The 27635-nt window shown below is 42.3% G+C and overlaps 4 protein-coding genes across 8 annotated transcripts; 3 read left to right on the top strand and 1 right to left on the bottom strand.

The window, feature by feature from the left end:
- The first annotated feature begins 651 nt into the window (after nt 1-651).
- Nucleotides 652-6416, top strand: LOC120562943. 3 transcript variants are annotated; one of them, XM_039806902.1, is made up of 6 exons: nt 652-767; nt 1326-1366; nt 2258-2367; nt 3233-4262; nt 4354-4479; nt 5990-6416. In XM_039806902.1, the coding sequence occupies exons 3-6, from the start codon at nt 2258-2260 to the stop codon at nt 6086-6088; spliced, it is 1365 nt and encodes a 454-aa protein (XP_039662836.1). In that variant the 5' UTR covers nt 652-767; nt 1326-1366; the 3' UTR covers nt 6089-6416. The 3 variants fall into 3 exon arrangements, with proteins under 3 accessions (XP_039662836.1, XP_039662846.1, XP_039662854.1); XM_039806912.1 differs by having other exon boundaries at nt 3233-4270; nt 4362-4479; XM_039806920.1 differs by having other exon boundaries at nt 652-781.
- A 3167-nt stretch (nt 6417-9583) lies between these two features.
- LOC120565981 (protein nemuri-like) lies at nt 9584-14177 on the top strand. Of its 3 annotated transcripts, none has more exons than XM_039812192.1 (4): nt 9584-9692; nt 10098-10132; nt 10390-10466; nt 12525-14177. In XM_039812192.1, exons 3-4 carry the CDS (start codon nt 10390-10392, stop codon nt 12949-12951), a joined length of 504 nt encoding a protein of 167 aa, XP_039668126.1. In that variant the 5' UTR covers nt 9584-9692; nt 10098-10132; the 3' UTR covers nt 12952-14177. The 3 variants fall into 3 exon arrangements, with proteins under 3 accessions (XP_039668126.1, XP_039668209.1, XP_039668290.1); XM_039812275.1 differs by having other exon boundaries at nt 9626-9696; XM_039812356.1 differs by having other exon boundaries at nt 9632-9709.
- Nucleotides 14178-15846: 1669 nt separating this feature from the next.
- Nucleotides 15847-27383, top strand: commd1 (copper metabolism (Murr1) domain containing 1). Its single transcript, XM_039810387.1, has 3 exons — nt 15847-16038; nt 23109-23399; nt 26439-27383. Exons 1-3 carry the CDS (start codon nt 15865-15867, stop codon nt 26544-26546), a joined length of 573 nt encoding a protein of 190 aa, XP_039666321.1. The 5' UTR covers nt 15847-15864; the 3' UTR covers nt 26547-27383.
- Nucleotides 16404-17926, bottom strand: LOC120565053. The gene is made up of 2 exons (XM_039810376.1): nt 17469-17926; nt 16404-17256 (listed from the first exon to the last, which is right to left on the bottom strand). The coding sequence occupies exons 1-2, from the start codon at nt 17904-17906 to the stop codon at nt 16870-16872; spliced, it is 825 nt and encodes a 274-aa protein (XP_039666310.1). The 5' UTR covers nt 17907-17926; the 3' UTR covers nt 16404-16869.
- Nucleotides 27384-27635: the final 252 nt, after the last annotated feature.

Raw genomic sequence — 27635 nt, 5'->3', positions numbered from 1 at the left:
AGGAACACCCTGATCGCATTCGCACACTAACACACATTCACTTCCGTCCAATCTGCTGGTAACTGTGGTTGAGGTTAAGGGCCAATGGCACCTCAGCTGTGGTCATGAACGAGAAACAAGTGTGTCGGACCGGGGGCGGAAAGGGAACTAAGTGCCATGTGAGGAGGGCACAAGAAGATGCTAGAACGAATAGCTGTAAATGTGGGGAGGGGCCCATAGAAAATGCCTTTCTACAGATCCCATAATTTAGTTCTACGCTCCTGCTCACTTTACCCACCCAGATTTATCCTGTTGACGTGCACGCTTCCCACAGCGGTGAGATGATACGTCTGGCAATGACAGACTACTAAATAGCAAAAGGAGAAGTTGCGAAATAAGAGCAGGGATGTCTGTAGTTTTTTGTTTTTTGTTTTTATAAAACTAAAAATAAGGACATTGTGTACCACCGGCTGCCTTTTCCAGGCAACTAATAATTAAATTTAAGATTTAATTTCTCTCTCTGTTTCTTATTTAGGGGATCGTGCATTATTTCATCCTCTTTTTAACTTCTCCAAATCATACTGAGGGAACACCTTAGCCCTTTTTTTTATTCTTCCTCTTCCTACCTTTTTAAATACATGTTCAAATAAGGGTAAGGGGTTTGGCCATTTCCCCCATAAAGAAAATGTTGCCTTTCCTCTGACAGATCACTGCAGCAGCACCTTCCCTTCAAACACTGAGAAGAAAACCGACTTCAGAGCATCTGTCAGACATCTTTCTCCACCAAAGTAGGTACATGAAAGTAGGTACATGTTAATCTTGCCCCTCCTCGGGGCAAGATTAACTGCATCTAATAATTATTTTCAGTAATGATTAATCTGCTGCTGATTTTCATGATTAATAATTTTTACTCTGTAATGGGTCAGCAAATAATGAAAAAATACCAATCAATATTTCCTTAAGCAAAGGTTACATCTTTAAGTTATAGTAGTTGTTTAGCTGACAGTCCAAAACCTAAAGATACTTTATAATGTAAGTAAACGCAAAACGATTATCAGTTGTCAAAATCATTAGGTAGATAGATAGATAGATAGATAGATAGATAGATAGATAGATACTTTATTGATCCCCAAAGGGATTTTTTCTGTCAATTGACTAATAAACTCAGCGCCTAACCATTAAAACTCTAAAATGGACATGAGTGCATGTCATTTTGTGTTGTCTAACTACTATGGAAATTACCTGTTTGTTAGTTATTTAGCAGGATTACTAAAAAGCCTGTTAACAGATTTGCGAACATTCCTAGAAATACAAATATTAATGCATATTTGTGTCCCTTTCTGTAGGGCGTTGAAGCCACAAGATCTTGCTGGCAACAGACGCAAGGGTGAGTTATTTAATTACTGGTGCAGTGCTTGTTTGCAGCGAATGCCTTGCAATTGCTTGGTTTCCAGTGTTGCAGCTTGCAGCGTTGTCGGGTGGCATTCAAAGTGGCACATCCAATTAGGAGTGCAACGGAGCACAAAACTCACGGTTTTGAGTCACGGATCGGACAAATTTCCGGATCAGCACAAAAAAGGGGGGACAATTAATTTTTTTAAATGCTTTCCATATATTACTTTAAGAATTGTCATAAAAAAACTGCACGTTCAAGCTGGGGAGCGGAGTTAGCTTTCCCAGGGAAAACAAAAGACTTTCACCCTGGAAATGCATGTTGACGATACCACGATATTTTCCCTAAATTTATTTATTATTTATTTTGGTGCCTAAACTTAACTGTCATCGCCAGATAACGCTCACTTTTGTCAACCAAACTTAACCGTAATGTTTGGCTGCTATGTAGGCTACATACCAAGAAAGTTCATGAATATTAACTGAGATACCCCATTATGTTGGGAGCAGTAGGCCTACGTGTGCTGTTGGCAAAATTGTGTCTGATCTGTCTGTGTCTATGTCTGACCTGGGCTGGCACATGTTCACGTTAAAAAGCGTATGCGTGCACGAGCACTACGGTCTCACTACGGAAATCTGGTCACCCTAACACACACACACACACACACACACACACACACACAGAGGGTCCTCAATTTATAGTTAGATTATCTCAGGAGATTCTAGCTTTGAAATAATCTTTGGGTTAACCGCTGCAGCAGACTCATCTTGAAGCTTTCTTTAGAATCTACATTTTAAGTTTAGTTCTTCATATTGTTTATTATCTGTTTTTGTGAGAATTCTCTGTGTTAAATGCACTCTGTTATTAAACCTGATCTGTGTGCAGATGGCTGGTCTGTGCTGGTTGGCTGTGGTTCTGGCCTTCTTCATGTCTGACAGTTTGACTGCTATGGAACAGGACAGACTTGCAAGTATCATTCAAGGCATCAAGAATGAGTAAGTCCACAAAACCTGTTGCTCAATGGCTTTTCTGATGACTCTACTACTATTACTATCACTACTAGGGCTGCACGATTTGGAGAAAAAGTCAAAGTGCGATTGCGATTGCAAATAATCGTATCATGAGTTTACTTGATTATCAAGGAAAATGCAGAAAATAAGCGACAAAAAATTTGAAATGAATTGAAATTTGTATTTTTGAACCTAAAACGTACAGTTGAACGAGCATTAGAAGAAATACAGCTTTGCAAGCTGGGGCAGATTCAACGTAGATTCAACACAAGCATAAATCAGGCATAAGTAAGAGTGAAAATGACAGGTGAGTGAGTGACGTCAGTGCCTGAGTGGTAAAGCAACGGAAGAGCAACCGTGAGCGGTATCGGAGCGGCTGTGTGAGGCAAAAGCAATAGCAGAGACGATGAATAGTGAGTTAACAGAGAACGTCAAGCTTATTAAGACATGGTGGCTTCATCTGTTGTTAATACTGTCGGTAAAGTGAAGGGTGTTACAACGTGGAGACGTTCACTGAGCGTCACGCACACAGCACACCTTTACGTTTACTCAAATCGCACAATTTTCGCTGTTACGTAATCGTACAGATTGACATCGCGATTTCGATTAGATCAATCGTGCAACCCTAATCACTACCACTGCCAATGGATCAGTTGGTATCTGTGACTGCCTATATTGCGTATCAGTGTTATGGGTTGCTATGCTGTGACCACACATAAAGTACAAAGTACTGTGACGTCAGGTGGTCTCTATGAATACCACTGACGGTGGTGAGATAGAAATGTCTGCAGTCTTTATACTTAATGTTATGGTATGGCCTTTAGATTACACAGTTGATTTCCTTTGGCAGGTATGACCTCGGTGACACCTTCAGTCTGGCTGTGAACATCCCACAGGACCAAGACATAAATGATCTCCAGCAAGTTTTTCAGGATGACCCAGCAGACAAAGTGAAACAAACAGTTTCAGAGGGTCAAGTGTACCAGGGCACCCGGGTGGTGGCAGCAGCACAACCAGAGGCACTGTCACGTGTTCTAGGAAACCTACAACCCTTATTTAAACGCAGTAAAGGTCATTTTCTCCTCATCTACTCGGAAGAATCCCCATGTGGTCCGACGTGTACAACAAATGAAAATAAGGACAGGATCACTGGCAAGATTAACGAAATAATTCAGAACTGGGGAAGTTATGCATTTGTGTTTTCTAAAGTACACGATGTCCCTGGCGCAGACACGCCTCAGCTGGCTGAATCCTTTAAGCAACTTGGGGTTTCTAAACTTGGGCTTGACAAAGTATTCCGATGCTATAAACCTGACGATTCTTTTCAGTGCACCAGTTGCTTATCAGATGGAGATGTTACGCCCGCATGTGTTGCTAACGATGTCCAGTCTAATCAAGAGCAGGGGGTAGGCGGGGAAGAGGGTACAGTCCCTTCAACAGGCACAGACACAGGCAAAGAAAAGGGTGAAGGCATGAGGGAAGATTCAAACACAGGAGAAGAAATGGCTGAAGGCACAGGCGAAGAAATAGCCACAGGCGAAGGTGGCGGAACAACAGGTGGCAAAGAAAAGGGAAAAGGCGGACAAGTGAGCAAAGGACGTGGCAGTGGTAAAGTAGGCAATAAACCTGGCAAAGTTAAGTGTAAGGCAGGGGGCAAACGTGGAAAAGGTTGCAAGGTTAGGCGTATAGGAGGGGGAAAACGTGGTAAAGGTGGCAAGGTTGGGCGTAGGGGAGGCGGCAAACGTGGAAAAGGTGGCAAGGTTGGGCGTAGAGGAGGTGGCAAACGTGGAAAAGGTGGCAAGGTTAGGCGTAGAGGAGGCGGTAAACGTGGGGAAGAGGTGGCAAGGTTGGGCGTAGGGGAGGGGGCAAACGTGGAAAAGGTGGCAAGGTTAAGGCGTAGGGGAGAGTGATGGCTTGATGGAAGAGGTGGTAAGGTTAGGGCGGTAGGGGGGGGGGGCAAACGTGGAAAAGGTGGCAAGGTTGGGCGTAGGGGAGGCGGCAAACGTGGAAAAGGTGGCAAGGTTGGGCGTAGAGGAGGCAGCAAACGTGGAAAAGGTGGCAAGGTTGGGCGTGGAAGAGGCGGCAAACGTGGAAGAGGTGGCAAGGTTGGGCGGTAGGAGGCGCAAATGTGGAAAAAGGTGTTGGGGTTGGGCGAGAGGCAGCAAGTAATGGAAAAAGGTGGCAAAGGTTGAGCGTGGAGAGGGGCAAAACGATGGAAAAGGTGGCAAGGTTAGGCGTAGAGGGGGATGCGCGATGGAAAAGGTGGCAAGGTTGACGTAGAGGCGGCAAACGTGGAAAAGGTAGCAAGGTTGGCGGGAGAGGAGGGGAACAAACGTGGAAAAAGGTAGCAAGGTTGGGTAGGGGCGGCAAAGCGTGGAAAAGGTGGCAAGGTTGGGTGAGGGAGGGCAGCAAACGTGGAAAAGGTGGCAAGGTTAGGCGTGGAAAGAGGCGACAAGCGTGGAAGAGGGCAAGGTTAAGGACGAGAGGTGGCAAAGGTGTGGAAAAGGTGGCAAAGGTTAGGCGTAGGGGAAACGGCAAATGTGGAAAGTGGCAAGGTTAAGGTAGGGAAGCGGTAGCGTGGAAAAGGTAAGCAGGTTAGCAGGTAGAGGAGGCAAACGTGGAAAAGGTAGCAAGGTTAGGTAGAGGAGGGGCAAAGCGTGGAAGAGGTGGCAAAAGGTTAGGCGACAAGCGTGGAAGAAGGTGACAAGGTTAGGTAGAGGAGGGGGCAAAACGTGGAAAAGGTGGCAAGGTTAGAGTATAGGAGGGACGTGGTAAAGGTGCAAGGTTAGGTAGGGGGGGAAACGTGGAAAAGGTAAGCAAGGTTAAGCGTAAGGAGGTGTAAGCGTGGAAAAAGGTGGCAAAGGTTAGAGTAGAGGGTGATGGCAATGGAAGAGGTAGCAAGGTTAAGGTAGGGGGAGGGCAAAGCGTGGAAAAAGGTGGCAAGGTTAGGCGTAGGGAAGAGCGATAGCGATGGAAGAGGTGGCAAGGTTGGGCGTAGGGGAGGGGCAAACGTGGAAAAGGTGGCAAGGTTGGGCGTAGGGGAGGCGGCAAACGTGGAAAAGGTGGCAAGGTTGGGCGTAGAGGAGGCGGCAAACGTGGAAAAGGTGGCAAGGTTGGGCGTAGAGGAGGCGGCAAACGTGGAAGAGGTGGCAAGGTTGGGCGTAGAGGAGGCGGCAAACGTGGAAAAGGTGGCAAGGTTGGGCGTAGAGGAGGCGGCAAATGTGGAAAAGGTGGCAAGGTTGGGCGTAGGAGAGGGGAACCGCGAAAAAGGTGGTAAAGGTTGGAAGTGAGGAGGCGTGCGTGGAAAAAGGTGACAAGGTTGGGCGTGAGGAGGCGACAAACGCGGTGGAAAAGGTGGCAAGGGGGTTAGAGTAGAGGGGGCAAAGCGATGGAAGAGAGTGCGTAAAGGTTGGAAGCGGAGGGCGGCAAACGTGGAAGAAGTATGGAGGTTAGCTAGAGGAGAGGACAGCGATGGAAGAGGTGGCAAGGTTACAGGAGAGGAGGCGAAGCGTGGAAGAGGTGGCAAGGTTAGAAGTGATGCGCCAAACGATGGAAAGAAGGTGGCACGGTTGGCGGACAAACGGGAAGAGGTGGCAAGGTTAGAGAGGTGGCAAGGGTAAAAGACGAGGCAAACGTAGTGCAGAAGGTAATAGTGAGAGTGACGGGTAAGAGAAACAGGTATTGGGACTTGTTGCCCTGGGGCTGATTGGACTGCAATGATACAGCTAAAATAACTTCATAAGGACCTGAGAATCTGAGCAGCAACCCACTGAAGCTCACTGAGAAAAAAAGTGCCTTATGCCTAATAAAAATGTGCTTGTTTCTTTTACTTCCTCTAGATTTAATGACTGCCTTCTAAATTTTGTTAATGCCTGCGACTATAAAACACCTGAGTTATGGCACTGATACTGAATGGATCCATTTCTTTAAGATTTCAAAAGGATTCAGCTGATGGTTTTCTATATTTTTTGTTGTTGTCATCCCATGAAATTAACAAAAACAACAGTGAAAGTATCTACTGACGTGTGTGTAAAACAGCCTTATATATATATATATATATATATATATATATATATATATATATATATATATATATATATGTATGTATAATATGTATAGTGTCTGTGTGTCATAGAGCTCCATTGTTGTCCAAAATTATAAAAAAGTAAAATAAAATATGAATGTCATTGAAAAACCAAACTTTAAAAAGAGACATATTTAAGTTTTAAAATATAAATACTTGGGGTGAAAATACAGTTTAATCCGTCCAACAGTCTGAGCGAATTCTCAGGTTAAGTCCAAATAAACCCCAGCCCATTTGCTGGTACTAGGCCTATGTCATTATTTGAAATATATGTCATTGTCAATTTTATTACACATAAACCCAAAGTGCTTTACATTAAAAACAGCATACACATTAAATTAAAGCATGAATAAAATGAATAACACATTGATTTTCTTTTTTCTTTTTTATAATATTTATAATGGCTAAATAAAGATTAATGTGAATTAACCTAACCTTTAGTAATTATACTCTGTGAATCTGTAAAACTGCATTTTATAATGTTCGGTTCTTTCTGATTAAAGCATTGCTCAGCATCTATTCTGGTCTGTCTGTGTGTCAATCATTTGGGACGTACTGCATTACATTACTATGCAGCGCCCTTAAAAATAAAAGTAAGCGTAGAGCCGTGTAGTTAGTTAACTGGTAATGTATAAAAAATCGCTGGATCCGAATATCAGAAGTTTTCTGATGACTCTGCAGTTGCTGGGTGTATAGGTGATGGACGCAGGGGCGTCGGACTGGGGGTAAAACCAATACTGATTACCAGGGCCCAAGGGGAGAGAGGGCCCTTGAAAAGTCTGGAATATATTTTATTTTACCTGGATATTTTCATTTCTTATTTAAATTTAAAATTTAAATAAAAGTTAGTGTATTGGCTGAATAACTTGGTTGATTGACTGACTACATTTTGTATACAAAAAAGACTATCTAAGGTCTCACCCACCCCTTGCTAATGCGTCAAATGGTTTAGTCCATCTGCACGCATTTTGTTTATGTTAGTTCAGTTGAGCATCTGGTGGAGCACAAACTTCTGCTGTAGAAATGTCTTTCTCAAAGAAAGTCAAATCAGGTTACCAAAAAAGAAAGGAAAGACAGGAGAAGGAGAGATAACAAAATGAGGGGAAACAATTGGTAACTGACTTTTTTCAAAGAGAGGTGAGAACAAACTAAAAAACAAAATCCATGGTGCTAAACTGCTTGAATATCTCCGTGACCGTTAGTGCTAAAAACGGACTGAGACAACCCATATAAAGAGCAGAACATACACTTTAAAATGATAATTTGGTTATACATGTAATCTGAGGTAAAGGCTAAATAAATAAAATTCACTAACAATGCTGTTTGCATACAACACACCATTGTAATAGCCTAATTTAAAACATGTTTAATTTTAAATGAATAGGCTATAATGTCTATAATTAGCAATAATAGGTTAATCAGTGTCATAGGTAGCTTGGTAGCTCATCGGTAGATACATATCATGTCAACATTATAGTTACGTCAGATTTAGTAGAAACATTGTGAAACACATGGCCCTCAGTTTCAGAAACTGTCCCACCAGGGAGTGGAGTAGCAACAGACCCCTCATCCTCCTCTTTGGATTTGAGAGGTGAGCAAATATCAAAATTAAAGCAAACCAAATGTGTGTTATCAGGCTACTTTAAGCATAAACATCTACTAAAAATAAAAAAAAAAAAAAGAAAAGGCTAAAAATTAATGGGAAAAAAGGCCGAATATTATTTTTTTTTTTTTTTGGGTGGGGGGGGTGTTGAGGAACATGGGGGCCCATCAGGACTGCCTATGCATAGGGCCCAGGGTCTTGTGCTACGCCCCTGGATGGACGGGACGGGGAGTACAGAGCGCTGGTGGACAACTTTTGTGGGGTGGGCTTTTTAAGAATCACCTGCTGCTGAATGTGGATAAGACCAGAGAGAGGGTGATTGACTTTAGGAGGAGGGCAACAGCTCCGCAGCCCCTGTGTATTTTGGTTAAGGATGTGTAAATGGTTGAGGACTACAGATACCTGGGTGTTAAACGTGCGGTATACTCGCCGCAGCCGACCTGTCTCGCGCCAGTGTGACGTCATGGGAGCACTGTAACTATTAATACTTGGGCGTGGTGGTCGCGAAACTAGTTGCAGTCTTCTCCTGAACATAAGTGGTGCTAATGAGCTACTGACTTTGCTATTTCTATGGACTAGAAGAAGAAGAAAAAGGTTAACGATGTCAGAACTGGTAGCGATATTACAAATCCCACTATGGCCACGCCAAGACCCGCCCTTCAATAGCATTTATTGGCCAGGTGTCCATGAGAACGCAAGGTAATGTAACCCCATTTGTTCAGGTCCTATCCCCTGACCAATCGGCTATCCTAACCTTAACCACTCGAGGTGAAATGCCTAACCGCAACCAATTGAGCTGCTTCGTAGGGCGGGTCTTGGCGTGGCCATAGTGGGATTCGTAATTTTGCGAACTGGCAGCAGCATTGACGTCAATGTTTAGATTTGATTCGATGACCTAATTGGTCGGATCAAGCCTTTCATTCACCATAAAAGAACTCATTTTAACCCAGTAAGTTTACAAGACAGACTTGCAGTCAGTCTGAGAGTCCTGGCATCACGTTTCCCTCGAACTCTGGTCGCGTACTTAAAATCCTGGCGCGCCAGCGAGATCTACATCATTTTGGCGTCACATTGGCGACAGGTCGGCTGCAGCGACTGTAAAAAGACCCTTTGTCTCGCATTGGCAGACCTACCTCCCCAGCGCTGCGGAGAAACTGTACTAGAAGGGTGTTACTTCCTCCATGTTGTTTTTGTGTGCGTATTTCAGGTCAATGTGTGTGTAATGATTGAATAATAACAACATAGTGTAACATTAAACTTCCCCAATGAGGGATTCATAAAGTACTTTTTTCCCATGCATTCTACTTATCTAACTTTAAATTTGAAGCTCTACTCACTCTAGTCACTCTGGTTCTCATTTAGGGGACGATGCATTGCTTCATCGTCTTTATAATTTGTCAAATCATGCTGAGACAACGCCTTTGCACTTTTTTATTCTTCCTCTATCTACCTTTTCAAAGACAAGTTCAAATATGGGTATGAAGAAGGCTAAGGGGTTTGGCTATTTCCCCTATAAAGAAAATGCGCCTTTCCTCTGACCGATCACTGTAGCAGCACCTTCCCTTCAAACACTGAGAAGAAAACCGTCTTCAGAGCATCTGTCAGACATCTTTCTCAACCAAAGTAGGTACATGAAATAAGTAGGTGTACATTTTCCCTCCTCAGGGCAAGATTAACTGCAACTTATTAGTTTATTAATGATTAATGTGCTGATCATTTTCATGATTAATAATTTAGTCTGTAAACAGTCAGAAAATAATGAAAAATCACCATTTTCCTAAAGCAAAGGTTACATCTTTAAATTATTTGTTAAGCTGACAGTCAAACACCTAAAGTTACTCTAAAATGGACATGAGTACATGTCATTTTCTTTTGTCTAACTACTGTCGAGAGCTTCTGTTTGTTAGTTATTAAGCAGGATTTCTAAAAAGCCTGTTAACGGATTTGCAAACATTTCCTGAAATGCAAATATATATAAATATATTCATTATTAATAATATTAATGCATATTTGTGTCCCTTTCTGTAGGAGACGAGAAGATCCTGCTGGCAACAGACGCAAAGGTGAGTTATTTAATGATCATCTCAGGAGACTCTGCCTTGTGAAAAGGTATTTGAATTATGAAATGTTATCCAACATTGCGTTAAATAGGCTACACACGGTCGACAGCTGCAGCCGACTCACGTGCCAGAGTAAAGCTATTTCTTTAGAATCTACATTTTAAGTTTGTCGGTTTAGCTCTTCATATTGTTTAATATGTGTTTTTGTGAGAATTCTGTGTGTTAAATGCCCTCTGTTATTTAACCTGATCTGTGTGCAGATGGCTCGCCTGTGCTGGATGGTTCTGGTCCTGGCCTTCTTCCTGTATGACAGTGTGGCTGCTAGGGAACAGATTAAGTAAGTCCACAAAACCTGTTGCTCTTTACCTAGGTAAAACTTCTCTGGTTCCACTTTGTTAAATGTGAATATTGTTCTAGTGTCTTCTCTCCTCTGGGACAGTAAACTGAATATCTTTGAGTTGTGGACAAAACAAGACATTTGTGGACGTTGTCTTGGGGCTTTTTGGAAAGCACTGATCCAAATTGTTTTTACCATTTTCTGACAATTTATAAACCAAACAACTAATCCATTCATCCAGAAAATAATCTACAGATTAATCGACTATGAATTTCAATGGTATTTCAGTTATCAGGAATATTGATACAATGTTGAAATTTCAACTGAACTAAGGATCAACGTGATTTCAGTGGAATTTCAATCGTTATTAAGCCATAGAAAAGTATTGCTAGGCATACGAAAATGTAATGCACTAAATGAAATGGCCTGCTTTATCTACAGCCAGGATGTTAAAAAGTGATGGAACATTTGAAAGCTTGTAGCCTAGCCTAAAACACTGACCACACCACACTGTTTAAGGCAAAAACAAATTCATTTTATTAGCCTCTTATTTCATTATTTGTCCTCTTTAGCATATTTACAGTTCATTGTCCTCTGACGTCTGACTGGTTTGTCGTCCAGTCCCTCCGTTATGTCTCGTTAAGTATGTAAAGTTAAGTCACTCGTGTCTAGACTTGTTGTGCAATTCCTGTTTTATTTGTTTCAGACCCTGACTTCCTCCCTTTCGTGTGAATTTCCCGCCATTGTGATTGTCTAGCCCGCCCTTGAAAACAGTCGTTAGTTGCAGCCCTAGCTATCTGTGACTCTTTGGGTATAATATGCAGTGTTTACTCAAAAAAACAGTAACAGTAATCAGCTCAATACTCATTTATGACCCACCAGAAGTATGTGGTGGTGTCTGTATCTGCCCGGATTCTCTCTTTTCTTTTCTTTTAATTTAGCTGTGTGCCGGACGTTTCTGGGCGGGGTCAAAGAGCATTTGGGCCCCACGTGGGTGTGTAACCCCCGGCCAATAACAGTGTGCAGATTGCGCAGCTCATTCATATTTCCCAACCGCTGCTTTTCCCCTTAAGCGCCATTATCGACAGATTTTACGGACACAGAAACAGACAGGCTTTGCATTCAGTCATAATCCGAGGAGTGGGTGTGCTTATTTGTGCTTCGGAAGATAATATATCAGATTTCTCTTACGTTCTGACACCAGCCTCTGGAGACTCGACCAGCTGAATTGGTTATTAATTGGTTAAATTACTTGATTCCCCATGCATGATTTTCTTTTATGGATATTTAATTATTATTTATTTGATTTTGAGCTGCAACTAACAACTATTTAAATTGTCAGTTAATCTGTAGATTATTTTCTGAATGATGAATTAGTTGTTTGGTCTCTAAAATGCCAGAAAATGGTGAAAAATGTGGTTTAGTGTTTCCCAAAAAACGCCCAAGATGACGTCCTCAAATTAAATGTCTCCTTGTTTTTGTCCACAACTCAAAGAAATTCAGTTAACTGTCACAGAGGAGAGAAGAAACTAGAACAATATTCACATTTAACAAGCTGGAATCAGAGAATTTTACTTTATGAATACTAATTAAGTACCGGTAGGTTGCACATTTTTATTCGCCACTTGTATATACGTTTGTACATTCTTTTGTTTGTATTTTAATTACCTTAATTCTTGTATTCTATCCTGTTTGTATTATTTCTTGTATATTCTGTATGTGTGCTGTGTGTCATATTTTTTTAAGAGGCTCAAACCGATAGTCAATTATCAAATGATTAATTTAATTGTTGGGTCTTTGTAAACTATAGAGTGTGGTCTAGACCTACTCTATCTGTAAAGTGTCTTGAGATAACTCTTGTTATGATTCGATACTATAAATAAAATTGAATTGAATTGAAGTAATCCATTCATCTTTGAAGCTTTAATTTGATTATTTGTTCTTGGGAGGGAGCCTGAGATCTAAGATGTTCATGCTAACGGATGCTTCTTTGTAATTGTTGCGCATATGACAATAAACTTGAAACCGTGATACTCATTAAGTGTTTTCCTTTGGCAGCCTTGACCTCCGTGACACCATCCCACAGGACCAAGACCCAAATGCTCTCCAGCAAGTCTCTAAGGATGACCCAGAGGGTCAAGTGTCCCAGGGGCAGGGACTAGGCGGGGAAGAGGGTGCAGTCCAGTCAACGGGCACAGACACAGGCGAAGAAATGGGTGAAGCCATAGGCACAGAAATGACCATAGGCAAAGGTGGAAAAGGTGGCAAGGGTAAGCGTAAGGGAGGTCGCAAATGTAGAAAAGGTGGCAAGGGTAAGCGTAAGGGATGCGGCAAACGTAGAAAAGGGGGCAAGGGTAAGCGTAAGAGAGGTGGCAAACGTAGAAAAGGTGGCAAGGGTAAGCGTAAGAGAGGCGGCAGAAAATGGGGTAAGGGTAAAAGACGAGGCAAACGTAGCGCAGAAGGAAATACCGAGAGCGACGAGTAAGAGAAACAGGTATTGGGACTTGTTGCCCTGGGGCTGATTGTCGGCAATGATACAGCTAAAATAACTTCATAAGGACCTGAGAATCTGAGCAGCAACCCAATGAAGGTCACTGAGAAAAAAAAAGTGCCTTATGCTTACTAAAAATGTGCTTGTTTCTTTTACTTCCTCTATATTTAAAGGTGCACTGTGAGTTCCTGCATGGTCACTTCTGTTGACGTTCCAAGTAAATTCAAAACTAAACAGAGCAAACTCGCTCCTCCCCCCATGTTTCCGTAACTGTCATGGCTAACTGACTCACTGTCATTAACCTCCACCCCCTCCCCCAACCATCTTTTCGGTGATTGGCTGGAGTGGTTTGTTGTATTTTGGTGCACATCCTGTGCCCCTAGCGTTTGTTTGACGTTTACGACCCCTGTGTTGTCTATCGAGACCGGGCTTTTTCACGGTGTGTTCAAGGGGGCAGGCAGCTAGCGGATCAAGGAGAGATGCCTACGATTGGAGACCAAAATGAAATCACGCTGAAACCATGTAGGAACTCATAGTGCACTTTTAATGACTTCCTTCTGAAATGTGTTAACACTAGGGCTGTGACTCCTTTAATGACTTCCTTCTGAAATGTGTTAATACTAGGGCTTTGACACCTTTAATGACTTCCTTCTGAAATGTGTTAATACTAGGGCTTTGACACCTTTAATGACTTCCTTCTGAAATGTGTTAATACTAGGGCTGTGACTCTTCGCTGGTCTCACGATTTGATTACGATTATCCTGTCAGTGATTCAATTTGATATCACGATGCATCACCTATCAATATTATATATTACTGCACATGGTTTTCATCAACAAATTCAAGCAGTCAGATATACTGTAACAACATAGTTTCATAGCACCTTCATTTAAATACACTCTGGTCCAGTAGATCCGAACACCTCATATGTAATAGTTATGTGTGTGGGTGGGGTGGGGTGTACCATGTGCATTGAAAATAAGTTATTTTTTATGTTCTTCACAGAAAATGAGCCAAAGCCAATGAGTTTGAGTTAGAATAATTAATAAATAGCATAATGTTTCTTTTAGCAAACATTGAAAATGGGTCCCACAGACCTGAACACCACACAAGGGTTAATGTGAATAAAACTAACCTTTAGTGATTGTACTCTGTACTTCTGTAAAAGGGCATTCTCTTATGTTCTGTTCTTTCTGATTAAAGCTTCGCTCAGCATCTATTCTGGTCTGTCTGTGTGTCAATCATTTGGGACGTCCTGCATTACACTACCATGCAGCGCCTTCAAAAATAAATGTTAGTGTAGAGCCGACACACAACTAACTGACTTTCTGACACATTTAATATACTGAGTAATGATCTGATGTTGCTTGTTTTGAATTCAAGACTTTTGACAAGTGATTGGCCTGTAACTGCAGTCTCATATGACTGGGGTCCAAATGTGCCTTCTAGACGTGCATCTTTAGGTTAATGAGAATGTATGAGAGGGGTATCGGTGTTTTGGACTGACAGTAAATGTCAACAGAACATACAAAGAGAGTGGATACAAATTAAAGTTACGTAATTTAATGAAAATCCAAGGCACTCTTCTTCAAAATTGAAAAGCCTTTATTTTACTGGCTATTTCATAGTAGAAAATGTAAAAGACATAGGGAGAAGCAACCCACGCGTAGTGGCAGACAGCCTCCTTCAGGGTGTGTGCCGCTACGCGTGGGTTACTTCTCCCTGTAACCACCACCAACCACCTGGAAATAAAACTAGCCGAAGGAGACTCTTTTAACCGTCTCAGCCCGTTCTTCATCTAGCTCCACGCCAAAGCCGTGTTGCGAACAAAGATGGCAGCCAAAAGTGTACAGTAACCACCTTCTTCTTGCTCGTTTTGTATTTTTAGATATAAAAAATCTACATTTAAATATGAGATGAGCCCACTAATGCCAGTTCACCTCCTGGGCTCAATGTGCTCTTGAGCAAGGCACCGAACCCCCAACTGCTTGGGGGCACCTTTCCATGGGCAGCGCCCTCACTCTGACATCTCTCCATTAGTACCATGTATAGGTACTGAGCGTGTGTGTGTGTAATCAGGCCTGTATGTAATGTGTGTAATAACAACAGAGTGAAAACATTGTAATTTCCCCTTGTGGGATTAATACAGTATACATTACATTACAATACATTCATAAAGACACTTTGCAATGTGGTAGGATATAAATAAATTAACCTGGATGTAAATACATCCTATACCCTGGAAATCCAGAGTTATTGCGAGTGCACAGGCTATACATCCTATACATTTAAATGTAAAACATGTTGGGCTTACATGTAATGAAAGGTGCTATACAAATTTAATTTACATTGGCAATGACATGCTTAGTGAAAATTTAGGAAAACCTGTAAAAAAGGAAAAGAAAATTCCATCTGGTTAAAAAAAAAGCTAATTAAATCGGAAAATGTCTTAAAAAACAGAAGGAAGCACTGTCAAATTACGCTTTTTTTTCAATGTTTGGCTTCGATTTAGACTTTAGTGAAGACAGATATTGCAATACAAAACCAATAATTAAGTTATTAAATAAAATTGCTGATTGCGTTAAAAAGTAATAGATAAAGTAAAGTCTAAGAGGTTATAACAACCTCTTTGGTAAAGTTATCAGTATTGAATATATATGAATATGTCTTGTTATAATAATTAATTAATACTAAAACAGCCTTGCCTTATTAAAACCAGGTATAAACTAAAACTAATAACTCATCTTCGGTGATAATAGAGCAATTTTAGTGGACAGAAAAAAACATGAAAAAATAAATGAACAAACGTTCCTCGCACTGTGGAACTACAACTCCCACAATGCCGTGCGAGGACGTTCGCGTCATGTGATCCATCCGCTTCACGTGACCATACATTGACACGAAAACATGGCGGACGTGGAAGCAACTAAGTCTTTGAGCGGACTGTTAAGCGGAATAGCTCAGCAAGTGTATTATAACAACAGCGAAATCACGGAGGAGCTGCTGAACAGTGAGTTATACCCCGAGCTGTCGCAGGAGCAGTTCAAGGCCCTGCATGAGAAAATGAAAGGCCTCCTAAAGGTAATAAAACACCGTCATCCTGGAAGTAACACAGCAGAGATATTAGCCACAATGTAACAATGATGATTTAACTCATAATTTGTCATATATTTACTTATGCAGTTTAGGTATTTTGCAGAAAACTGTCGCCAAAGTGTCTTGTTATAACTGGCATCAGTGACCAGCGGTGTAGTCTACGTGATACGCAGGTCTACGCAGTATATAGGGTGACATCAGCTAAATTGGGCCACTTTTTGGTAAATCGTTTGGGACAATAATACAATACCATATATGCCTTTTCCATGTGTTTTTATGATTAATAATGACTGTTTTTGATAATTTTGTGTTGAAATTATGTAATAAAATATAATTATTTAGGCCCTACAGTTCTTGAAACATCAGCTCTGCCAACATTTGTTGCATGAGCAGTTTCAGGTAAAATGGGCCACAGCTTCAGGTAAAATGGGCCAGTCAAACTCCAAAGGGAAATAGTCATTTATCATCAATTTTAATTTTAAAACACAGTTGCTTATACAGCCACATAACATTTAAACTGCATTAAACAAAAATTCATATGTGCCATTCAAAAAACATTTTGGGTGCAAACCCACATATTCAAATGTGCAATTAAAAAAATCCATTTTGGAACAGCATAGATCAGTGAACTGTCAGTGGTGTGTGTGTGTGTGTGTGTGTGTGTGTGTGTGTGTGTGTGTGTGTGTGTGTGTGTGTGTGTGTGTGTGTGTGTGTGTGTGTGTGTGTGAACAACACATTTAGAACAAAATGTGCATTCACAAAAATACAAAAATTCACATTCCAAATTATTAACTGATATGTTTGTGTGAAAACTTTTCAAACACAGTCTTTGCAAATGAAACCATCGTCAGCACAGATACCATTGTCTTCACCACAGCTCTCATGAAACCAGGCAGAACATGGAACACATTTTAACCATTCCTCAGTAGCCTTAGGGTCATTTGGGTCACCATAGTGGGTGTTGCAGACTTTGCAAGGTGATTTGCTTCTCTTGCCCTGCTTTTTTTTCCCTTTCGGTTGCTTGCTGCCCGGGTACCAGCTGGCTTGCTTGGCTGGATGCTTGCTGGATGATTTTTTTGTTTGAATATATTCAATGTGTTGCTCACTTGTTAGGTTATACGATGGTGGCTTCACTCTCTTTCTGATGGCCCTCTCCCTTTGCGGCATTGAGATCAAGTCATTGAATGTGACCGATCTCACAGACTGAACAGAAAGAAAATAACCAAAAGAGCCTATATTATTGCAAGAAATAGAATAATTATTTGGTGTACATTTTATATGATTAGGGACTAAATTGTGTGTATGTATGTGTGTGGTGCGCGTGGTGCATGAATGTGATGCCGCATGTTTATGAGCATGCATGTGTAACATGTCATGTAGCCTAAGTTTGAAAAGTAGTATAAAATATCACTTACTGTGGAGGTTGAAGGTCCCTCATCCTGGGAGTGGGTTTCTTCCTGTGGTGTGAACTGATTGAAGAGGTCATTATCTTCTTCCGGTACATCCTCCAACACAACCTCTTCAAGCACCACCTCATCTTCTGGGAAAAAGTGCAGTGGTTCCCGAGGTAGCAGGGGTGTCAGGGAAGCAGAGGACTGAGGTCTGGCTGGCGGATCGGCAAGCGACTGACGTCTGGCTGGCGGGTGGGAGGGCTGAGGTCCAGAGAGCAGGGCTGATGGCTGGCGGGCAGAGTGGGTCAAGGTCAGCAGGGGCGACCATGGTCTAGTGGGCGGGGGTGGGAGAGACTGCAGCCTTGTGGGCGGGGATGGTAGAGTGGATGGTAGCATTCTTTCGGTGGTCTTGCTGGGGGCAAAAGTAGTCTCAGGGAGAATATCTTTATTGAGAGGGAACATCCCTGTCCCCCGGAACCCTGCCTGGGCATTTTTCAATAGTGGCAGCCTTTGCCCAAGCCCTGCTGAACACCGCAAAGAACTCCATCCTTGACAGCTTCTGCCCAGCCATCATCCTTGTCCACTTCCTCCCTTCCTGGTCCCAGTGGTGCTTTAGACTCTTGAAGAGGGCCTTGTCCGCCCGGTTGCAGCGATGGGTTGTGTGGGGGAGGGTAGCACATGATGTGCACATTCTTGCTTTTCAGTAGCTTAATAAATTCCAGATTATAGACGTGGCTACTGTGGCCGGCGGGAGGAGAAGATGGGGCCTGGGGTCATCCCTGGGGAGGGACTGAATGAACATTTGACCCCATTCCAGAAAGAGGTCAGAGGTAATCCAGCCATTGTCTGAACACCTTACGCTGGTGTTCTCCGGGCATCCCTGTAGCCACTCAGAACGAACACGCTTCCCCTTAAAAATAATTATTGTTCGACTGTATGTACCTTCTGCATTGAACGCCGCCAGACAAGTTGTTGTCTCCCCTTCTCTCCGGAACACACCTCCACACATGGCTGGCCAACCTGTCCAACAACCTTTGTCAAACTGAACTGGTCCTGAAGCCCAGACTCGTCACAGTTCCATATATGTGACGGTGTGCCCTCAATACCCAGCTCGACCAAAAGGTTCTCATACTGGTTAAACCACTGGCTAACCACCTCTTTGTTAAGTCCAGCAGCCCGTGCTGCAGACAGGACCTCTGGCTTGGCGATCCCAAGCTCTGGGTTTCGCTTTAGAAAGTTCTGAAACCAGTAATATCCGGCCCTTCCTGCTGTCGGGGAGAAACCAGATATGTCGTTGTTGGCTGCAAAATCAAAGGCCACTTGCTGGACATCACGCTTTGTGAAGGGAAACCCCCTCTGCGCCAATGTCTTGAGGGTGGCAGCAAGCTCCCTTTCCGCCTCCTCTGGAAGGTAGGGCTTCCGCCCTGACACATGTTCACTGCCAGTCACCTTTCCGCTGATGCGTCTTTGCAGTGTGGATCGCGGCACACCCCATGCTCGTGATAAGAAGTGCACACTCACTGTAATTCCTTTCTTCACTCCCTCCCTGTATTCATCTAAGGCACCCTTCATCCTCTCCTCTTTCCACAGATTGTAGTTGTTTGGCCTTCCTTTCCCTCCCTGTTTTATCTTTGTATCCTTTCCTCTCTGGTCCTTGCTCCTCCTCTCTTTTCTCTCGTTCTGTCTCCTCTCATTTCCTCTGCATTCCTTTCTCCTCACCTGTTCTCTCACTTCCTGTCTCCTCTGCTTGTCTCCTCTCTCATCCTTCCTTCTCCTCTCACTTCCTCTCTCTTTCCTTCTCCCTCTCTCCTCTCCTCTCGCTTCCTTCTCGTTTGCCATACTCACTGTAAATAAAATACTACCATTATTACTGTTGGGGGGGGTCATGGTGTGAGTGTGTGTGTGTGTGTGTGTGTGTGTGTGTGTATGCACGTACATACACATACAAACACAAACACACACCCTTACACACAAACAAATGCCCAGTGACACGCAACAACATACTTTGCATTGTAATTTTCATATATTTTGAATTGTCATCTGTTTTTTTTCTTCACATAGGCTAAATAAAGGGATTTCCACCGCAAATTGGTGCATAAAAGTGTATCAGAATACAGAAAATGAAGTCATTGATGCTCAAAACTTCCCTGATGGGAGGACACCCAGACCCCCCCACTATGATATGCCCCCCCCCCCCAAAAAAAAGGCCCATTCTGGCCCATATATACAGCATAGGCCCATACATATACAGTACAGTATACCCACTACAGTACATTACACTACACCACTGATTGTAACTATGTATATTTACTCAATTAGCGTTACTGTAACCTACTTATGTACAATATCATGTAACTGTAGGTTACTTGACTTGAGAATTTCCGTTTTATGCTGCTCTGTACTTCTACTTTACTGCATCTCAGAGGTAAACGTTGTACTTTTTACTCCACTACTTTTGTCTGACAGCTTTAGTTCCCCTTCGTGTCCAGTGAAAACCCTGTATCTCCAGATGTGTTGATGTTGAATGTTTGTGATGAACTGAAAGATGAAGTCTTCCTTTATGTGTTGGGAAAATTCTCCTCCACTTTAAACTACATAAAGTCTTTAAAAAGCCTCTCGGTCATAAAGCTGAAAACAGGGCGGTTTTTCTGACACCATGAAAACCTTTTAGAGATGCGTGGTTCTCACAGGACAGCGACGCTACAAACATGTTGATCTTATAGAACGAGTGATTCTCAAACTTTTTTCACTAATGTTGCCCCTTTTGAACAGTGTTTTTAAGCTGTGTACCCCCTAACCAGCGCTTCATTATTTTGGTAGAAAAAAACAGTCTATATAAAGAGGAAGAATTTACTAAACAACAGCCTTGGACCTAGAAGACATTTAAATGATGATGAGAAAAGGAGACAAAATTTTGGAAAAAGACGGTAGAAAGAAGGAAGTAAGGCAAGAATAGGTCGAAAATAGTCATAAAAACTTAGAAAAATAAACCAGTAGAAAGAAGGAAGGCAACACTAGGGCGACACAAGTGACAACAATTTCAAATAAGCGACAAACTTCGAAAAAAGTGACAAAAACTTTGAAAAAAGCAGAAAAAAAAACTTTGAAAAAAGAGACAAACTTTCAAGAAAAAAAGACCGTAGAAAAATTAATGAAGAAAGAAGAAGAAGTGAGCAAGAACAGGTCAAAACAAACGACAAAACCTTCAAAAAAAGGGGACAAACTTCTAAAACAGCGACAAAAACATTTAGCAAAAAATGTTGCGTACCCCCTGCAGTCCTCCAGAGAACCCCTAGGGGGACACGTACCCCCATTTGAGAAACACTGTTATAGACCATGATGCATTGCTGTAGATTAAACTACCCAACAGTATATATAAGGAGTTAAAATGAGCACAACCTTAAACATCTACAGCAGGAAAATGCAACACACACATTAATGCAGCAGGAATATTAATCCAGAAACATCCGATAGAAGAAGGAGAAACACTGACAGGTAACATTGTATTGCTCAATCAATACTTTTACTCTAAGTACTTTAAGTAAATAAACTGAAGGATGAAATGTGCCTTTATGTGTTGAGCGTTTTAAAAGTGTAAAGGTTATAAGGCAAATATCAGTGAATATGGAAATTCCTGCGCTACAGCAGCTCAAAAGAAAAAATGTCCACACATCAGAATAACACAAATAGACATTAAGTAGATATAAGAGGAACAAATATACAGAAAGTATAAGAAATAGAAAAAATAGAATTAGTAATAATAGTAATAAAACAAACCTATTTACACAATAAACACCCTTCTATAAACACAGATATACAGATGAATAGATAGGACATATTGCACAGTTGGAGGTAGCAAAGAGTGATTAATATGCATAGTGCAGAATATTGTCCAGTGATGGCTCATATTGCAGAGACAGCTAGCAGTGCTACATTATGATGTAATGTAAATTGTGACTGGTAAAACTTTTATCTAATTTATTTAATTTTTTTTTATTTTTTTTCCCCCCAGCCCACTTTCAGGTTCCTTCATTTGTACCTGTAGGCAGATGTGTTCTGCAGCAAGAGTATGACATCCATCGTGTGACACACAACTAGGAAAACCCACCAGAAACCAACAAAAGTACTCATAATCTAATACAAATACAGCTACTCAAGGTTCCACCAATTAAGACCTAGGAGAGCAAGACTATCTCGCTCTGTTACACTGTTACAACCGTGATAATAACCCATACCTCTTATCACTGTTTACACAGCTACGCAGCTCACATTGCAGGTGCACTGGGACCAGTACTACAGTCAACTACAGGGTTGTCTTTTCTTTTTATTTAACCAAGTGAAAGTGCCATTTAGATTAGAGAGATCTGACTTGAAAATATTGTCACAGCAATTAATAACACAAACAGCAAAAGCAGATGGAGAAAATGGGTAAACAGTTCCAGTCAGGATCAGCGGAAGTACCTTCCCAGGATGAAGCCTGACATTCGGCACATCGCTCACGCACAATATGTTCTCAAACTCTGTTCGCTTAGAGCAGGGCTGTCGAAATCAATTTCACTAAAGGGCCACACTGTCGATGACGATCACAATAAGGAGCAGACATGTTGAGTTTATTGACATCCTTTTATTTAACAAAGAAAAGTCAATTACTCACAACAACCTGTTTCCCAGCCTGAATATTAAAAAACCTCTCTGCTTCTGGGGGAATTCTGAGTCTCAAAGTCGGCAAATCTGTCAAATGTCGCATAATTACAGTATGAAAAACAGTTTCCTTTTTTTTTTTTTACAACTAGTTGGGGGAAAATTAGCTGTGAACCTAAATTGAAATGCGGGCCGGATCAAAATTTGCAAGGGGCTGGATTTGGCCCCCCCCCGGGCCTTGAATTTGAAGGCCCGTCACGATACGATATTATTGCGATTTTTAAACATATTGCAATATTTATTACCTTTTTTTCCAACTTCAGATTTTTCCCCAATTTCAAATGATGTCCCCAAATGACGTTTGTTCATCTCACTTCAAGTTTATTGCTGCAAAATGGGATTGACAAACTGACCAATTCAATTTTATTTATAGTATCAAATCATAACAAGAGTTATCTCGAGACACTTTACAGATAGAGTAGGTCTAGACCACACTCTATAATTTACAAAGCCCCAACAATTACAGTAATTCCCTCAAGAGCAAACAGTGCGACAGTGGCGAGGAAAAACTCCCTTTTAGGGAAAAACCTGGGACAGACCCAGGCTCTTGGTAGGCGGTGTCTGACGGGGCCGGTTGGGGGTGCGATGAACAGTGGCGATAATAGTCACGTTAAAGATAATGGATCAGTGACTTCATATTGGTAGTCGTAGTAGTTCATGTCATATCAGGGCGCTGCAGGGCGTTACAGGATGTAGCGCGGCACAGCAGAGCATGGATGGACGTCGCAGGAAGCTGTAGGGTTCAGCAGGACGCAGCAGGACACTGCAGAGCACCAACACATATATAATAATAGATCAATACTTGGCGTCTGTGCATCGATACAATATTGCCACACAAAATGTTATTATTATCCAGTTATAATGCACACAGAGTGGTTTCTTATTGTTGGTGGTATGACGGTAGAACTTCAGAATTCCAGCTTAGCTGATCCTCCTCATCCTTCGTTTCCCTCCGTCTCTCAGTCCATCGCCACAGCAGACATGGACCCCGCCCAGCTGGAGGCCTTCCTCACAGCGCAGACCAAGAGGCAGGGCAGCGGCGGGGTGACCGCCGAGCAGGCCGCCGCCCTCTCTCGCTTCTGGAAGAGCCAGCGAGTCCGAGTGAGGGAGAGCTTGCTGGCTCAGAGCCGCTGGGAGCCCGGCCTCAGGGGCCTCTCCTGGAGGGTGGACCTCCAGACCGCGGCCAGCCGGGGGGACGCAGCCCACAGCGGCCCCGTGGCCCTGATGGAGCTGGAGCTGGGCAGAGCCGGACAGGTGAGACTGATGGCCAGCGTTTCCTCGCATGTTCATTTAGGCTACGTTCAGACTGCAGGCAAAAGTGGGCCAAATCAGGTCAGACTTCTTCAGAAGTAGTGTTTTTCAAATCAGATTTAGACCACTTCCATATGTGGTCCTGAATCAGACCCAGGTGAACAACCGAGGCGGATTTGATGCGACTTTTACGTCAGTCTGCACCGACATTTGTCACAATTCTGCTCCGGTGGGAGTTAGCCCGAGACACAGACAGTAACATTAAAAACTGGACTAGGCTACAACATGGAGAACAGTGATGGAGCAAGTCAGTGGAGGCAGAGGGAGGTGTTAGACCTAGTTAGTGTATGCTCATTAATGTTACAGCTGCCATTACACAAACATTTTGAAATAAAAGCAGAAAATGCTGACTTCCTCCATAACCTCCCTGACTTTAGTGCAACAGCGTGCTGCGTCTGATGTCATCGTTATTGGTCTTTTGTGCATGCGGGTCAGTTCGAAATCTGATATAGGCCACATTTTAAAAGGTCATGTGAACAGCCAAAACAAAAAAAATCAGATCTGAGCAAAAAAAAATCCGAATTAAGCATTAAGACTTACGGTGTGAACGTAGCCTAAGTTTAAAGCCTAAACGTGTATCTTAATGCTGTTTAAATACCGGTAAACACTGCCGACAGCACAGGCGTGAGTTGGTTCTGGGGCTAGAGGCCTGGCTCTGGATGTGGCCGGATAATTGGTCTGTTTTAATAAGCCCCGGGCCCGTGAGAAGGCTAAATTCACCTTATCTGGGTCCTGGGCTGAAAACTGTTTCAGAGAGACCCTCCCAGAGGAGAATAGTGCCGAGGCACTTTTAATATGGTGACCTGCACTTCAAAACAAAATTGATTCCGGTGGGAAATTAGTTTGAGTGTGTGTCACTTACCTGTGAAAGTCATTTTGAAGTGACATGTTGAAAACTAGGTGACTGCACATATTTATATTTAATTTATATTACTCTAATCCACCTTCTGTAAACCAACTGTACACTACTGTCTACACTGCACTAGATTTCTTGTCCTGTCTATGCACAGCCTGTCTGTACTTTGCATATCGCATTGCACTTTTCTGCTTTTTTTGCACTTTTCTGCTTTTTTTGCACTTCTGGTTGGACGCAAACTGCATTTTGTTGTCCTTGTACTTGTACTCTGCACAATGACCATCAAGTTAAATCTAATCTAAAAAGGAGCGGGCAGAGTGGAAAACAAAGTGAAAAAACTTGCTAACCACAAACAAGCCCAGCCATGCTGAGCCGTTCCGCTACGCCCTTTTTAGTTTGATTACAGTTAAAAATACTAGAAGGGCCTGTTCTGAGTGACAAAAAAATGACCTAAAACTTGGAAAAAAAAGTGACAAACAAGTCACAAAAAAAGTGACAAAAAACATGGTAAAAAAGTGACAAAAAAAACTTTTGACCCAAAAGGACAACACAAGGGTTAAGGACTTTTCATTCTGTAAGTTAAGGCGCTATCCTCGAGCGGAGTCGACATGCTCCGTGATGATGACACCGTTTATGTTTCAGGAGTCGGTCTTGTGCCTGTTCGCTACGAATCTGACCCAATCTGCAGGTCCCCCGGCTCCGAGAAATCAGGTCAACAGACTGGAGCAGCATACAACACGCTGCAGTACCGTAGGACACACGCGCTCTATTATCGGCCCGTTCAATTCAAAGTCTAATAATAGCCGACAGACGCCTGGAGGCTGCAGAAGTCGATGGAGGATGTAACATCAAACATCAGGGTGTCCTGAAACTCTGCAGATCCCGGGGGAGCTGGACCTCCATCAGTGTGGAGGAGACTTCAGACTGGAATCTAGGCCAACATGTTTCCATTCACCTCTGAATTAATTCTATGTTCTGTTGAAATTATTAGTTGATTAATAAGGATGTAAGTCCACTCGTGATCCGATACGATTCACGACTTTAGCCTTTCTGTTGTGTTTGGGTCCATTTGACCCATTTTCAAAAGGTTTCTATATCCTATTCTTTCAACCAAATTGTCAAAATAAATAACGAGGATGGTCCCATATACGACGCTCTTCACAAGTTAAATAAATGATCCGTTCACTACTGTCATTGAATTTGGGTGTGTTATTCAATTTTATAGCATTTGGGAAAGAAAATGAAAAAGAACGTTGAAAAGAAGAAGAAAAAACATTTTAAAAAAGCGCAGAAAATAATCAACAAAAACATCGGAAAAAGTGACACAAAAACATGGAAAAAAGTGACAAAAAAACATGGGAAAAAAGTGACAAAAAACATGGGAAAAAAGTGACAAAAAACATGGGAAAAAAGTGACAAAACGTGGGAAAAAAGTGACAAAAAACATGGGAAAAAAGTGACAAAAAACATGGGAAAAAAGTGACAAAACGTGGGAAAAAAGTGACAAAAAAACATGGGAAAAAGTGACAAAAAACATGGGAAAAAAGTGACAAAAAACATGGGAAAAAGTGACAAAAAAACATGGGAAAAAAGTGACAAAAAACATGGGGAAAAAGTGACAAAAAAACATGGTACAAAGTGACAAGAAAACGTGTGAAAAAGTGACCAAATGTGGAAAAGGTGACAAGAAAACGTGGAGAAAAAAGCGACAAAAACATTGGGAATAGTGACTAAAGAAACAAACATTTAAAGATTTTTTTTTGGAGGGGGGCGCTTTTTCCTTTTATTTGATAGTGACAGTGGATAGACTGGAAAGGGTGGAGTGAAAGAGAGGGGAAGACACGCAGAAAAGGTCCGCAGGTCGGATTCTAACCCGCGCCGCTGCAAAGGACTCAGCCTAAATGGGGCGCAGGCTCTTACTGGGTGAGCTACAGGCCGCCCCTTATTTAAAATAGTCGCGTTAAGTCCAAAATACGATTTTTCTCAAGATTTTTTGAGAAGACTTGGGCATCCACCCTGTGTCTCTGCTACTTGCAGTAACGTCTTCCTTCTTTCCTCTCTCTCTCTCTTTTTTTTTCTCTCTCTCTCTCTCTCTCTCTCTCTCTCTCTCTCTCTCTCTCTTTCAGGACTCTGAGTTTGTGTGTCTGGAGTTCGATGAAACCAAAGTGAACCAGGTGCTGAAGAAGATGGCTGATATCCAGGAGAGCATTGACAGAATCGTTCACCGCACATAGAGACCCTGTGTGTGTGTGTGTGTGTGTGTGTGTGTGTGTGTGTGTGTGTGTGTGTGTGTGTGTGTGTGTGTGTGTGTGTGTGTGTGTGTGTGTGTGTGTGTGTGTGTGTGTGTGTGTGTGAGTGAGAGTTTTTCTCTCAGACAGCGAAGCAGCGCGGTGTGATTCTGACACCGAGAGAGACGAGGTCTGACCGACTCCAGCTGTTTTCTCGTGGCAGACCCGTGTTTGCCAGAGTGGCTCCATCGTGGCTTCGGCACATGCATACAGAGTCAGAACGGACAAACTGTAAGATATATATGATCATCACACACATGATTCACATGTGATTTTGAAGGGCCTCACTTGTTCATGGACCAAAAGTTCTGTTTATTTCTTTTTAACCTCCCATTAACTCAAAGGGCTGGACTGTTTTAGGTTCCTCTCTGACCATAGCGGCAAAAAACTAAATGCAGCACATCGGGCCGATCTTCCGGCAGCACCGGAGCAATTCCCTAAAATAAATCCTCATCGATATATAGACTACTTAGGCATCAGTGCATGGGAAAATAGGGTCAAAGTTGGAGATAAAAAAAGGAAATTACCCTTTAATACTTTGCACAACTCATGCAAGTTAAGCATTCAAAGCTCAGCTGACAAAGTCTTGGTCAAAGGTTGGACTGATAAAGCCTGGCCTGTTGAAGACACTTCAGAGCTGTCCTGTTCCTTTAAACCACGCGTGTCACTTTAGGTTCCCAATACATTTTGGCCCGCCTAGATTTCGTCACTTTTTCAAAGTTTTGTCGCCTTTTTCTGAAGTTTTTGTGACTTTTTCTGACTTTTTTTTCCAGCGGTTATTTCAAAGTTTTTTGGTGCTTTTTACAACTTTTTAGGGGTTCCTCTTTCGACGTTTTTATTTTATTTTTTCCGATGCTTTTGTGACCTTTTTTTGGCGTTTTTTCATTTTTTCTATGAAGGCTAAGGATTTGTTTTTGGGGGCATTTTCGGCCTTTATTTTGACAAGAAAGCTGAAGACGTGAAAGGGGAGAGAGAGGGGGGAATGACATGCAGCAAAAGGCCGCAGGTCGGAGTCGAAGGGTAAACCTCTATATG

The sequence above is a fragment of the Perca fluviatilis genome, chromosome 1 (genome assembly GCF_010015445.1).
Source record: "Perca fluviatilis chromosome 1, GENO_Pfluv_1.0, whole genome shotgun sequence".
NCBI lineage: Eukaryota > Metazoa > Chordata > Actinopteri > Perciformes > Percidae > Perca > Perca fluviatilis.
Note: the sequence above shows the minus strand (reverse complement) of the source record. Positions and strands in the feature narration are given on the sequence as shown.